Here is a 15,607-nt window from a genome sequence, read left to right as displayed (position 1 = left end):
TATAAATCACTTATGTGCTTAAAGTTGCATTAACAGGGTAAAATCTATGCAGTATTATAAAAAGTAGATCTCTTATTTTGTTACTGAGGACATATTTATAGGGGACAGAGCCTACTGAACACCAGTTCTGTCTTTGTTGACTTTACCACTGAAAGGCTGATACAGGTATAGTTTTCTTGACTAATATGTTCCTCAGCAGCAGTGAGTGATTTCCAAGTGATGAGAACTCCAACCAGAAGTAGGGCATCAGGATGGATCAGCAGGCCCAGAGAGCAGAAGGGGTCAGGATCAGTGGTCAGGGGTCAGGGGTAATTCAGTGCTAAAATCAGTGCTTTATAGGTCAATAGTACTATTTTATAATCAATGCGAAATTTGACTGGGAGCCAATGCAGTGTGGATAAGATAGGGGTGATGTGGTCATATCTTATGATTCTAGTAAGAGCTCTGACTGCTGCATTCTGGACTAACTGGAGCTTGTTCATACACCTACTAGAATATCCAGACAGTAAGGCATTACAATAATCCAACCTAGAGGTAACAAAAGCATGAACTGGTTATTCTGCATCGTTTAGTAACGTTATATTTCTTATCTTAGCAAAATTTCTGAGATGAAAGAAGCCTATCCTAGTAATATTATCAACATCAGCTTCAAAGCAAAGACTGGAGTCAATAAAAGTGTTGATCTGAAAGATGGGTTTATTAATTATAAACTAAAAAAAGAATTTTAATAATTGTTGAAAAAGTTAAATTAAATTGAAGTAAATATGGTCACTAATATAATTTACAAAAGTTTTTATCTGGAATTTAGTTTCAGGTTATGCAGTTGAATTTCATCAGTAATGCAGTAACCACTCGTCTTTATATTCAGCCCTGTTGCACTTAAAGGCCCTTAGTATTTCTGGAAAAGTGGAAAATGTATTACGTTTACAGATGAACTGGCTACAAAAATGTTTTAGCTAATCTAAAGTAACTACAATATTCACAAGATTTAGCATGAAATATATATAAATATAATAAAAGTTTATAAAATATTTATATAAATATTTATAATGCTCCCAAGCAAAATAAATTACAAAACAAAAGTTTAATCAAGTTGTGTACCATGAGCCATTTCTTGATAGTTTAACCTTCAGAATTGAACAAAAATTTAATGTTTTAACATTGTAGAAATAGTGTGCACTATGTTTAGAGAAAATGCTGAGAAAACATGCCAAATGGAAAAGTAAAACAACCTACATCCATTAAGTACAGCAAAAGAGTACATTAAACATGTTTGAAAATGAAGGTAAAACTTACAGCAATAAAAAGTTTTTGTCTGATTAAAATATGACACATCTGTCTACAAACTGGATGAATTATTACATTTATATTGTTTTTCAAGTCTGAATTAATTTCACTCCATCTATTTTATTTTAACTTGTGCATAAACGTCTTCATGGCTCTTGCCTCTGGTTGTTCTGGAGGATGAAGGTTTCTTAGCAAAACTCACAGCTGCATAGTTCAAGACATCTTCATCATCAGCCTGATAAAGAACAAGAGCCATTTATAAACCGGAGCAGATTAAAAGACTACCAATAATTATTACATTGATATTTTGTAAATTGTTGTCTGTTAAAATTCTCTGTGTATTGTGGATTGTAGGTCAGATGTGGATTTATTTATCAGAAGAGAATCACAGTTAATAGAAGACTGGATTACCTGATTGGTGGGAATTGGATGTTTTCTTGATGAAGCACCTGAACAATAATACACATAAGTAAAGTTTAAATGTAGAAAGGATTCACATTTTGGTGACAACTTTATACAGTATCTCTATAAATAATAATAATTAAACAAACCTTTTCTGTGATTTTTAAATAAAACTCCAATCAGAACCACGATTAGAATAAGAGATATTATTATGGAGGTTATTAAGGCAATAATCCAATACTCAATTCCTGAAATGATAAAAATGCACAACTTGTATGAATATTGTATGACTCCTTAACAGGAAATGGTTTTAACTAGAGAAGATTCTGTTACAGAAAGTGAAAGAAAGCTTATTTGGTCAAAACTCTTACCTTTTCCATCGCTGCAGTCTGAACCCTGGAGTGTAACAGAATCTGTGTTCTTGTTAACCGTTCCAGGTGTAGGACAGAGTTTCATCTCTTCACCTTTACAAATAAAATGGAAAAGCAGCAAATGAACAGAAATGATACTAAATATGAATAATGTGAAATATTCAACATTTAATGCATATGTACACATAATTCTGGTTAAAGTGTTGATTTGGAATTAGCAGGTTATCAGAGTAAAACTGTTTACCTTCAAATTGAAGACGTGTTCCAGATGTAAACTGTAGTGTACTTTTCTCCAATTCTACACAGAAATATTCTCCTCCATCATCTTCTATTGTTTTGATAATGTTGAGATCAAACTTATGGTCATTTACAGTAATACTGAAGCGGCTATCTTTAAATCCCTCAGCAAATCTGTAATTATTTTGCCCGTAATGTCTTGCTAAAAACTGAGGCACTTTTCGAAAACTCTGTCTGTACCAAACTACCTTATCTTTGTCATTGACCCTGCTAATGTCACACTCCATAGTTACATCTTCTCCACGCTTTACTGTGAACTTTAGTGCACTTCCCTCCACTTCTCCACAGAAATATTCTCCTTCATCATCTTCTATCATTCCATTAATGTTGAGAGCAAACTTATGTTTTTTTAAAGAAATACTGAAGCGGCTGACTTTAAATCCCTCGGCAAATGTGTAGCCCAAAGTGTCACTGTATGGTCTTGCAAAAAACTGAGGCAATTTTCCAAAACTCTGTCTGTACCAAGCTAACTTATCTTTGTTTTTGACCCCGGTAATGTTACACTCCATAGTTACATTTTCTCCACGCTTTACTGTTTTCACGTGAAGCTCCTTGATGTCAGAGGTTTTTACTGTAAAAAAGTGTTTAATATTTAATGTTTAATGATGTCAGTAAATGAGTTAAATATGTTATATTACCATTTTAAATGAAAGTTTTCAAAATGTTACTCACCAGCTGTGCAGAGACAAAGCAGAGAGTAAAGAGCGACAAAGAGTGTGATCATCGTTCCTGTTTAGACAAAGTGATAGTGAGGTAATGAACTTGTGTGTTCAGTAGAAAACCAGGTCCAGACTCACGCCTGATTGGATGTTTTGAAGCTGTGGACTGATTTGATTGGTCCATTAGCTGTAATGAGATGTGAAGCTGACAGTGAATTCTTGTCTATTCTGATGCTGTGATGAGTCACATGACTTTACAGATATGATCTACTGGAGCTCTATCAGTCCTGTGTGCTGGAACCTCTCTGATAGAAGAAGTTTAATCAAGTGCTTTTAGGTCAGCAGATCTAACGACCCCAAAGAGGAATAATGTGTAAATCCCATTGTGGGGGAGCGGGACGCAGTACAGTTTCAGTATGGTCCTTTCACAAATCATTTGTCTAAGGTAGAAACTGGAGTGAGCGTTTATACAGGGTTTTACAGCAACCATCAGACACTTGAGGGGAAAAAGCTCTGTATTATTTAAGATGTAGACAATAGAAAGGTTTACAGTAGAAAAGGTTACTTTTATTCTTTATTTCTTTTTAAAAAGATGTTGCGTACAGCAGTTAATGAGAAAGTGCGTATATAAATTTATAGGTTTAACATTTAATTCTAAAAAGAGGAGTGACAGCTTCTTTTCGTCGATGTGCTTAGTGGTTACCGTAAAACCCTGCATATACACACACTAGAGTTTCTACACAACAGATTTACCATCGATAATTAAATTATATATTTAATGACATGTTCTTACCACCTATCGAATCCACATGTTTCATGTGTTAATTAACTTTCTAACCACATCAATGCACTCACCCTTTTAAGTTTCATATGCAGTGTTATTTCATGACATTAGCAGCATTTGACATGTAAATTAGTCACAATAGTTAAGTACTTAGCATTTCTAGCTAAGTCCCAGCATTTCTACCATAATAAATGAATGTAGTGTGTGATTTCTGCTTGTGTAACTCCAATTACTAACTGATGCCTTTGTATGTAAGTTTCACTTTCACTCCTTTCAGGAAACTTAAACACCTCAACATCACGTCGTGGTCCAGGGGTCACTGTGTGGAGGAGTGGAACTTACTGGATAGCTGAGTGAGGTAGCCAGAGAGGCCAGTACACTTCCAGTTTCAAGTTTGGTGATGTTGGGGAAAGGGTTGTTATTGTCAGTGGAGGAGACAGAATGCCTTATTGATAAATAAAACCACACTTTGCTAGGACTGGAGCAACTTCACTGTAATGAGCTGACCCTTGTGCTGTGAGTGTTTGTATGGAGATTATTAAAAAATACACACGTCTCATGTCGGCCTCCGTGGCTAAAATCTTCTTACACCAGAACAGCTCCTCATTTGCAGGGATTCCTCCATGATGACATGTCACTTGAGTGCTGGTATCAAATGAAACTAATAAAAAGACAATAAAACGATGAACCTCCAGCAAAGTTGCATATGCATAAGTGACGTATGGAATTGCAGAAGTGATCCATGGCTCAGAAATAATTCCTCTGTGTGAAAGCAAACCTGAGATTATGAGCCCCGTCCCCAAACAAGCCTAGAAGCAGTCATGAGAGTGGACTCAAGTGTTCAGGCAAACACTCTTAACGCATTTGTAGAAGTGTTACTGGCTGCAGCAGCTCTCTCACATCATGAAGTTGTTTTAGTTTAACAGAAATAGCATTGTGGTTTCTGAGTTTCTGATACCAAGTGTTTTAATCAGCAGCGCACGCTGACATATTTTGGATCACTTCAAGAGTCCAAATGTCTTTGTGTTAGAATCTCAGGCTGACACAGAAAAGAGCTGGAGTTCATTAATAAAAATATCTCTAAAAATATCATGTAGAATGTTGAGAGCACTATTTATTCAACTGTGCTACAGACTGTGCTCTATCTGTGGGAGGCCTGTTATCCACCCTAAAGGACATAACAACAGAGAAAGAATTGGTAATAATTAAAGTATAATCTCACAACTTTTGGTAGATATGAATCCTTTAATGATTAACCTGTATAAAAAAGGTTTAAACTTATTCATGCAAAACGTTTAGACACAGTGCTGCTGCAGTCTATGAGTCTGGCAGTTTCAGCACCTTTGATGTGGTAAAAACCTTAATGACCTCACGCTGGTGTTTGGTTTGAGACGTTTGTTCTCTAGTTTCCATCTCACACCAGAGAGTGTGTGTCAGTGTTAATGGAAACAGCACTGTGGTTTAAAGTGAGAGTTATAAACTAAAGGGTTTGATTATTTCTTTATCGGGGCTGTTAGAGATGTTAGACTTTTATAAATCCAGTGGTTCTGACCGAGATGGAGGTGTGGTAGCACACAGCAGGCACTTCAGGTCTAGAAATATAGTGCATTCTTACGTGTAGTCCATACCACCACCAAAGAGAACGAGACCAGATTTTATAAAAATTCATATTATATTAAGTTTTTTTCTTAGGTCACACTGTTTGTATTTGTCAGTGTGTGTGATGGATTTATGGCTCAGGCTCGGTGTTTGGCTCTTCAAAGATGTAATGGCCCACCCCTCCAGTGTTCACACAAAAACACGCACACAGTAAAGCCTGCTTTAAACTTTTGTTTTAACGTGTATTTTGTCTTTGTGTGATGAAACAGAGAGGGGGATTATGGGTAAATGTGGCACACAGAAACGTGCTAGCACAGTCCTGTTTTATAGAGCACAGTCTCTAGCACAGTTTGAATAAATAGTGCCTTCAACATTCTACATGATATTTTTGAGACATTTTAATTAATGAACTCCAGCTCTTTTGTTTGTCAGCATGAGATTCTAACACAAAGACATTTGGACTCTTGAAGTGACCCAAAATAATTCTGTGTGAGCTGCTGATTAAAACACTCGGTACCAGAAACTCAGAAACCACAATGCTATTTCTGTTAAACTGAAACAACTGCATGATGTGAGAGAGCTGCTGCAGCCAGTAACACTTCTACAAATGCATTAAAAGCGTTTTCACACTTGGCCTGAACACTTGAGTCCACTCTCATGACTGCTTCTAGGCTTGTTTGAGGGCGGGGCTCATAATCCCAGGTTTGCTTTCACACAGAGGAATTAATTCTGAGCCATGGATCACTTCTGCAATTCCATACGTCACTTATGCATATGCAACTTTGCTGGAGGTTCATCCTTTTATTGTTTTTTATCAGTTTCATTTGGTACCAGCACTCAAGCAGCATGTCATCATGGAGGAATCCCTGCAAATGAGGAGCTGTTCTGGTGTAAGAAGATTTTAGCCACGGAGGCCGACATGAGACGTGTGTATTTTTTAATGTTCTCACTACAAACACTCGCAGCACAATGGTGACCTCATTACAGTAATGTTGCTCCAGTCCTAGCAAAGTGTGGTTTTATTTATCAATAAGGCTTTCTGTCTCCTCCACTGACAATAACAACCCTTTCCCCAACATCACTAAACTTGAAACTGGAAGTGTACTGGCCTCACTGGCTACCTCACTCAGCAATCCAGTAAGTTCCACTCCTCCACACAGTGACCCCCGGACCACGATGTGATGTTGAGGTGTTTAATTTGCATGAAAGGAGTGAAAGTGAAATATACATACAAAGGCGTCAGTTAGTAATTGGAGTTACACAAGCAGAAATAACACACTACATTCATTCATTATGTTAGAAATGCTGGGACTTAGCTAGAAATGCTAAGTACTTAACTACTGTGACTAATTTACATGTCAAATGCTGTTAATGTCTTGAAATAACACTGTACATGAAACTTAAAAGGGTAAGTAAATTGATGTGGTTAGAAAGTTGATTAACACGTGTGGCTTTAATCGATGGTAAGAATGGGTCGTTATACATATAATTTAACAATAAACTATGAAGTTATATGCATAAGTTTTTATTTACTGCTGTATTCAACATCTTTTGTAAATAAATAATGAATAAAAGTAACCTTTTCTGCTGTAAACCTTTCTAGGGTCTACATCTTAAATAATACAGATAAGCTTTTTCCCTCAAGTGTCTGATGTTTACTGTAAAACCCTGTATAAACGCTCACTCCAGTTTCTACCTTAGACAAATGATTTGTGAAAGGACCATACTGAAACTGTACTGCATCCCGCTCCCCCACAGCGGGATTACACATTATTCCTCTTTGGGGTTGTTAGATCTGCTGACCTAAAAGCACTTCATTAAACTTCTTCTATCAGAGAGGTTCCAGCACACAGGACTGATAGAGCTCCAGTAGATCATATCTGTAAAGTCATGTGACTCATCACAGCATCAGAATAGACAAGAATTCACTGTGAGCTTCACACCTCCTTACAGCTAATGGACCAATCAAATCAGTCCACAGCTTCAAAACATCCAATCAGGCGTGAGTCTGGACCTGGTTTTCTACTGAACACACAAGTTCATTACCTCACTATCACTTTGTCTAAACAGGAACGATGATCGCACTCTTTGTCGCTCTTTACTCTCTGCTTTGTCTCTGCACAGCTGGTGAGTAACATTTTGAAAACTTTCATTTAAAATAGCAGTATTACATATTTAACTAATTTACTGACATCATTAAACATTAAATATTAAACACTTTTTTACAGCAAAATCTTCTGACATCAAGGAGCTTCACGTGAAAACAGTAAAGCGTGGAGAAAATGTAACTATGGAGTGTGACATCAGCAGGGTCACAAACAAATATAATTTAGTTTGGTGCAGACAGAGTTTTGGAAAAGTACCTAAGTTTTTAGCAAGACGTTACGGTCAAAATAATTCCAAATTTGCTGAGGGATTTAAAGATAGCCGCTTCAGTATTACTGTAAATGACCATAAGTTTGATCTCAACATTATCAAAATGGTAGAAGATGATGGAGGAGAATATTTCTGTATAGAACTGGATGGAAGTTTACTAAAGTTCACATCTGGAACACGTCTTCAATTTGAAGGTAAACAGTTTTACTCTGATAACCTGCTAATTCCAGATCAACACTTTAACCAGAATTATGTACACATATGCATTAAATGCTGAATATTTCACATTATTCATATTTAGTATCATTTCTGTTTATTTGCTGCTTTTCCATTTTATTTGTAAAGATAAAGAGATGAAACCCTGTCCTACACCTGGAACGGTTAACAAGAACACAGATTCTGCTACACTCCAGGGTTCAGACAGCAGCGATGGAAAAGGTAAGAGTTTTGATCAAATAAGCTTCCTTTCACTTTCTACAACAGAATTTTCTCTAGTTAAAACCTTTTCCTGTTAATAAATCATCCAATATTGTAAAGTATTTTTTCAGTGTACTCCATTATGTACTTTAGCTCCTGATGTTTTTTTTAAAACAATTTATTTTTTCCATACAGGTTACAGTTGTACTGATCAGATGCATGTGTTGTTCTGGCTCTCCATTGTTAGAGTTGGAGTTCTTGCCTTCATGATTATTGTCTTTCCAATAATCCTCCTTGTTTTCAAATTAAGATCAAATTAAAAATTCAAAAACAAATGGAAGAAATACTGATTTAAGAAAACAATGTGTTAGATTTAACTAGAGCTAATTGCTTATATTGGCTGTATACTGGTATGATTTTGGTCTAACTGTAATGTGGAGGTATTTACCAGCTGTACTTACAGCTGCATTTAAGAGCTCCTGAGTGGCTCAGTACAAAATCCTTCACCCTATCGTCTCGAGCTCTAATCCAAACGATGCCACAACCATCTGTGGCTTGGAGTCCAAGAGAGCAAAACTGGCCATGCTCTCGTGGAGGTAGGGACATACTCTCTCTCCCCTGTCAATCACATCATCACTATCCAATCATGGGCATCTGTGAGTGTGTTTTTCCGCACCCTGATGTTGCATGAGCAGCACTTCGAAAAGATGCAGCTGGCTGGCTTCACATGTCTCGGAGATAGCACGTGATAGCCTTCGCCCTGCCTGGTTGGTAGCTGTTGTGTGCTAGGGGAGACCTAACTGGAGGGAAAGAATTGGTCATGAACAAATTAGAGAGGAAGTCATGGAACAATACAAAAAATGCATTTAATAAAAGTAAAATCTAAAGTGAATATACAATGCAGTAGTCCTCTTTATTTCTAAAATTTTTTTTATAACTTGAAAGATAACATCGTATTTTCCACATCTGCTAATTCCAGATCAACACTTTAACCAGAATTATGTGTACATATGCATTAAATGTTGAATATTTCACATTATCCATATTTAGTATCATTTCTGTTTATTTGCTGCTTTTCCATTTTATTTGTAAAGGTAAAGAGATGAAACCCTGTCCTACACCTGGAACGGTTAACAAGAGCACAGATTCTGGTACACTCCAGGGTTCAGACAGCAGAGATGGAAAAGGTAAGAGTTTTGATCAAATAAGCTTCCTTTCACTTTCTATAACAGAATTTTCTCTAGTTAAAACCTTTTCCTGTTAATGAATCATTCAATATTTATACAAATTGTGCATTTTCATCATTTCAGGAAATGAATATTGGATTATTGCCTTAGCAGCCTCCATAATAATATCTCTTATTCTAATCGTCGTTCTGATTGGAGTTTTATTTAAAAATCAAAGAAAAGGTTTGTTTACTTTTATTATTATTATTTATAGAGTTACTGTATAAAGTTGTCACCAAAACGTGGATCCTTTCTACATTTAAACTTTACTTATGTGTATCATTGTTCAGGTGCTTCATCAAGAAACCATCAAATTCCCACCAATCAGGTAATCCAGTCTTCTATTAACTGTGATTCTGTTAAATAAATCCACATCTGACCTACAATCCACAATACACAGAGAATTTTAACAGACAACTATTTACAAAATATCAATGTAATAATTATTTGTAGTCTTTCAATCCGCTCTGGTTTATAAACGGCTCTTGTTCTTTATCAGGCTGATGATGAAGATGCTTTGAACTATGCAGCTGTGAGTTTTGCTAAGAAACCTTCATCCTCCAGAACCTCCAGAGACAAGAGCCATGAAGATGTTTATGCACAAGTTAAAATAAAATAGATGAAGAGAAATGACTTCACACTTGAAATACAATATAAATACAATTATTCACCCAGTTTGTAGACAGATGTGTTATATTTTAATCAGACAAAAACATTTTTATTGCTGTAAGTTTTATCACCATTTCCAAACCTTTGTAATGTACTAATTTGCCTTACTTGATGGATGTATTTGTTTTTTAATTTATTTAATGATTTTTATCCCTTTTATTTTAATTTTATTTTCATTATCTGCTGTTTTTTTTCTGAAAGCCTTACATTTGGAATGTTTTCTCAGTATTTTCTCTTAAAGTTTCTAGTTTTCTAGAATGTAAAAAAATTTTTTTATTTTTTTTTTTATTTTGAAGGTGATCAAGAAATGGCTCATGGTAAACAATTTGCTTAAACTTTTATTTTGTAATTTATTTTGCTTGGGAGCTTTATAAAGATGCTAAATCTTTTGAATATTGTAATTACTTTAGATTAGCTAAAACATTTTTGTAGCCAGTACATCTGTAAACGTAATACATTTTCCACTTTTCCAGAAATACTAAGGACATTTATGTGCAACAGAGCTAAATATAAAGACGAGTGGTTACTGCATTACTGATGAGATTTGAGTGCTTAACCTGAAACTAAATTCCAGATAGACATTTACGTGAATGATGTCAATCACCATAATTAATCCAATTTCATTTAATTTTGTTTAAATCAATTTTCAACATTTATTAAAAAAATGTTTATTTCATAATAAATTTCATTATTTCTTAGTCAACTCATCTTCCAGATCAACATGTTTATTGACTCCAGTCCTTCACTTGAAGCTCATGTAGCTAATATTACTAGGATAGCCTTCTTTCATCTCAGAAATATTGCTAAGATAAGAAATATAATGTCACTACACAATGCAGAAAAACAGTTCATGCTTTTGTTACCTCTAGGTTGGATTATTGTAATGCCTTACTGTCTGGACATTCTACTGGTGCATAAACAAGCTCCACTTAGTCCAGAATGCAGCAGCTAGTGTTCTTACTAGAACCAGACGATATGACCACATCACCTCTATCTTATCCACTCTGCATTGGCTCACAATCAAATTTCGCATTGATTATAAAATACTACTGCTGACCTATAAAGCACTGAATGGTCTTGTGCCGCAGTACCTGAGTGAACTTCTGGTGTTTTATGATCCAGCACACCTACTTCGATCAAAAGGCTCTTTGTTGGTACCTTGAATAGTGACGACTACAGCAGGGGGCAGAGCTTTCTCTTACAAAGCCCCACAGTTATGGAACAGCATTGCAACTAGTGTTCAGGACTCAGATACAGTCTCAGTGTTTAAGTCGAAGCTGAAAAACATGTTTCTTTAGTCAAGCCCTTTGTCAATAGTGGTTTTCTTAGGTTAAGGAGCGGATCTGGAGAGCTCATGGGCATAGAGTGTTTAGGGGAACTGGGATGTTTGGATGCTGTTTTTCCCCCACTCTCATACGTTCACTCAGGTTTATTGACGGTGGAGTGGCTGGCCGCTTTATGTTCCAGGTCACCCTCATGTCTGTTTTACTGGTAGGATCTCCTTTTTATTTATGATGTCATACCTTCTCTTGCTGGAGTCCCTGCTTGCACTCTACACACAATGTACAATTTCTTTAACCATTATGTGACAATGAGGATACCTAATAATCTCTCTCTCTCTGTCTCTCTTTCTCTCGAGTTACACATACTACTCCTGAGATACCAGTGATCCTGACTCCTTCAGCTCTCTGGGCCTGCTGATCCATCCTGATACCCTATTTCTGGTTGAAATTTTCAATGGTAAAATAAACAAAGACAGAACTGGTGTTCAGTAGGGCCTCTCCCCTATAAATATTCCCTCAGTAACAAAAGAAGAGATCTACTTTTTATAATACTGCATAGCTTTTACCCTGTTAATGCTGCTTTAAGTACGTGAGTGATTTTATATGTTTTTTGTAAAGGAGCTACAGAATTCAATTAAATTAATTAAATTTTATTTGTATAGCGCTTTTAACAATGGACATTGTCACAAAGCAGCTTTACAGAAATAAATGGATTCACAAAAAATATACCCATCATTCTCGAAGTCGGTGCTCTTCATCAAGACCAAATCTCCCTATTAGTCCCCATCACTACGAAATTTTCCATTGTTCTGGGATTTCTCCGGATGCACACTCATGAGCTACAGATTTCCTGGTCCAATAGAGAAAATCGTTTTGAATTTGTTTGTCGTTGCAAAAATAAAGAAACTGCAACCGTCACTGATGCCACCACCTGTTGTAATGATATTGTATGCATATATTATAATGTTTAGGTTCATATAAAATGTAAAATAAAAATGGAAAATTACAAAAAAAAATCAAATACTGTTAATGTTATGAAATAACAAGGAATATGAAACTTAAAAGGGCAATTGTGCATTGGTCTTTAGAAAGTTAATTAACACATGAAACGTGTGGCTTTGATAGATGGTAAGAATGGGTCGTTAAATATATAATTTCCTTTTAATGTTTACCATTAAAAATACACTCTGAATATTGATACTTGTCATCTCAACATATATACTTACAAGGAATGTTTTAAGAGCTGAAAACGTCAGATTGTTAATGATTGTTTCTTTCGCTTGACTTTGATAGCTTCCTGACCAGTGCTGTAGTGTTTACTTCTAACATAAAGACATTTCAGTTGGTGAAGTGACGCAAAATAAGTCAGAGTGAGCTGCTGGCTAAAATGCTTAAGTCTGAGTCATGAGAACACAGTGTTATTTCTGTTAAAGTGAAAGCATTGTGTGATGTGAGAAAGCACTGCTGCAGCCAGTAAAACTTCTTCAAATGCTTCAATAGTGCTTTGAGACTTGGTCCAAATAATTACATCTGCAGACAGGACTGATTCTGGGCTCGTTTGGGGTGGATTTATAACTGGAGGTTTGCCTTCACATGAAAGAATTCCTTTACATACATCACTTTATGTTCATCCATTTGCTGTTTTCATTATTATTTATTATTATTATTACGTTAGTGATGAGGTTCGACTGCTTAACCTGAAATTAAATTCCAGATACTAAATATTAAAATGGGATTAAAAAAAGTATATTAATGACAGATGAAGTGGCAAGTTATTATTTTCATTTCATTTTTTATTTTACATGATTTACAGTGTGACTCATTTTATTACACATTGAGGGACATCATTTTGTTAATTTGTATGTGATATGTCTAATACACCTCCCTGGACTCACAAACATGTGCCTGTTGTGATGTGAAAAATATGATGTTATCTTTGAAGTTATGAAAAAATCTTAGAAATAAAGAGGGCTACTGCATTGTATATTCACTTTAGATTTTATTTTATTAAATGCATTTTTTGTACTTTTTCCATGACTTCTCTAATTTGTTCATGAGCAATTCCCTTCATCTAGTTAGGTCTCCCCTATCACACAACAGCTACCAACCAGGCAGGGCGAAGGCTATCACGTGCTATCTCTGAGACATGTGAAGCCAGCCAGCTGCATCTTTTTGAACTGCTGCTCATGCAACATCAGGGTGCGGAATAACACACTCACAGATGCCCATGATTGGATAGTGTTGCTGTGATTGACAGGGGAGAGAGAGTATGTCCCTACCTCCCCGAGAGCACGGCCAGTTTTGCTCTCTTGGACACCAGGCCAGAGATGGTTGTGGTATCGTTTGAATTAGAGCTCGAGACGATAGGGGGAACAATTTTCTACTGTGCCACTCAGGAGCTCTTAAATGCAGCTGTAAGTACAGCTGGTAAATACCTCCACATTACAGTTAGACCAAAATCATTCCAGTATACAGCCAATATAAGCAATTAGCTCGAGTTAAATCTAACACATTATTTTCTTAAATCAGTATTTCTTCCATTTGTTTTTGAATTTCTAATTTAATCTTAATTTGAAAACAAGGAGGATTATTGGAAAGACAATAATCATGAAGGCAAGAACTCCAACTCTAACAATGGAGAGCCAGAACAACACATGCATCTGATCAGTACAACCTGTATAGAAAAATAAAATTGTTTTAAAAAACATCTTAAGCTAAAGTACATAACGGAATACACTGCAAAAATACTTTACAATATTGGATGATTTATTAACAGGAAAAGTTTTAACTAGAGAAAATTCTGTTACAGAAAGTGAAAGGAAGCTTATTTGATCAAAACTCTTACCTTTTCCATCGCTGCTGTCTGAACCCTGGAGTGTAACAGAATCTGTGTTCTTGTTAACCGTTCCAGGTGTAGGACAGAGTTTCATCTCTTTACCTTTACAAATAAAATGGAACAGCAGTAATTAAAAAGAAATGATACTAAATATGAATAATGTGAAATATTCAACATTTAATGCATATGTACACATAATTCTGGTTAAAGTGTTGATCTGGAATTAGCAGGTTATCAGAGTAAAACTGTTTACCTTCAAATTGCAGACGTGTTCCAGATGTGAACTTTAGTGCATTTTCCTCCAATTCTACACAGATATATTCTCCTCCATCATCTTCTATTGTTTTGATAATGTTGAGATCAAACTTATCGTCATTTACAGTAATAGTGAAGCGGCTATCTTTAAATCCCTCAGCAAATGTGTAGCCCAAAGTGTTACTGTAATGTCTTGCTAAAAACTGAGGCAATTTTCCAAAACTCTGTCTGTACCAAACTAACTTATTTTTGTTTTTGGTGTTAAGGTTACACTCCATAGTTACATTTTCTCCACGCTTTACTGTTTTCACGTGAAGCTCCTGGATGTCAGATGTTTTCACTGTAAAACAGTGTTTAATATTTAATGATATCAGTAAATTAGTTAAATATGTAATATTACTATTTTAAATTCAAGTTTTCAAAATATTACTCACCAGCTGTGCAGAGACAAAGCAGAGAGTAAATAGCGACAAAGAGTGCGATCATCGTTCCTGTTTAGACAAAGTGATAGTGAGGTAAGGAACTTGTGTGTTCAGTAGAAAACCAGGTCCAGACTCACGCCTGATTGGATGTTTTGAAGCTGTGGACTGATTTGATTGGTCCATTAGCTGTAAGGAGCTGTGAAGCTGACAGTGAATTCTTGTCTATTCTGATGCTGTGATGAGTCACATGACTTTACAGATATGATCTACTGGAGCTCTATCAGTCCTGTGTGCTGGAACCTCTCTGATAGAAGAAGTTTAATGAAGTGCTTTTAGGTCAGCAGATCTAACAACCCCAAAGAGGAATAATGTGTAATCCCGCTGTGGGGGAGCGGGACGCAGTACAGTTTCAGTATGGTCCTTTCACAAATCATTTGTCTAAGGTAGAAACTGGAGTGAGCGTTTATACAGGGTTTTACAGTAAACATCAGACACTTGAGGTAAAAAGGCTTATCTATATTATTTAAGATGTAGACACTAGAACGGTTTACAGTAGAAAAGGTTACTTTTATTCCTTATTTCTTTTTAAAAAGAAGTTGCATACAGGAGTTAATAAGAAAGTGTGCATATAAATTTATAGTTTTAAGATTTAATTATAAAAGGAGGAGTGGCAGCTTTTTTTCTCGAAGTGCTTGGTAGTTAGGGTAAAACCCTGCAAATACAC

At 35.8% G+C, this 15,607-nt stretch overlaps 2 protein-coding genes across 2 annotated transcripts; one reads left to right on the top strand and one right to left on the bottom strand.

The window, feature by feature from the left end:
* Nucleotides 1-1,402: 1,402 nt before the first annotated feature.
* LOC128317079 (uncharacterized) lies at nucleotides 1,403-3,081 on the bottom strand. Its single transcript, XM_053242316.1, has 6 exons — nucleotides 3,030-3,081; nucleotides 2,770-2,928; nucleotides 2,305-2,499; nucleotides 2,061-2,153; nucleotides 1,699-1,736; nucleotides 1,403-1,522 (listed from the first exon to the last, which is right to left on the bottom strand). The coding sequence occupies exons 1-6, from the start codon at nucleotides 3,079-3,081 to the stop codon at nucleotides 1,403-1,405; spliced, it is 657 nt and encodes a 218-aa protein (XP_053098291.1).
* Nucleotides 3,082-7,455: 4,374 nt separating this feature from the next.
* LOC113523941 (uncharacterized) lies at nucleotides 7,456-10,697 on the top strand. The gene is made up of 5 exons (XM_053242266.1): nucleotides 7,456-7,526; nucleotides 7,628-7,969; nucleotides 8,121-8,213; nucleotides 9,709-9,746; nucleotides 9,918-10,697. Exons 1-5 carry the CDS (start codon nucleotides 7,475-7,477, stop codon nucleotides 10,035-10,037), a joined length of 645 nt encoding a protein of 214 aa, XP_053098241.1. The 5' UTR covers nucleotides 7,456-7,474; the 3' UTR covers nucleotides 10,038-10,697.
* Nucleotides 10,698-15,607: the final 4,910 nt, after the last annotated feature.

Source organism: Pangasianodon hypophthalmus, chromosome 19 (genome assembly GCF_027358585.1).
Source record: "Pangasianodon hypophthalmus isolate fPanHyp1 chromosome 19, fPanHyp1.pri, whole genome shotgun sequence".
Taxonomy (NCBI): domain Eukaryota; kingdom Metazoa; phylum Chordata; class Actinopteri; order Siluriformes; family Pangasiidae; genus Pangasianodon; species Pangasianodon hypophthalmus.
This window is presented reverse-complemented; position numbering and strand designations above follow the sequence as displayed.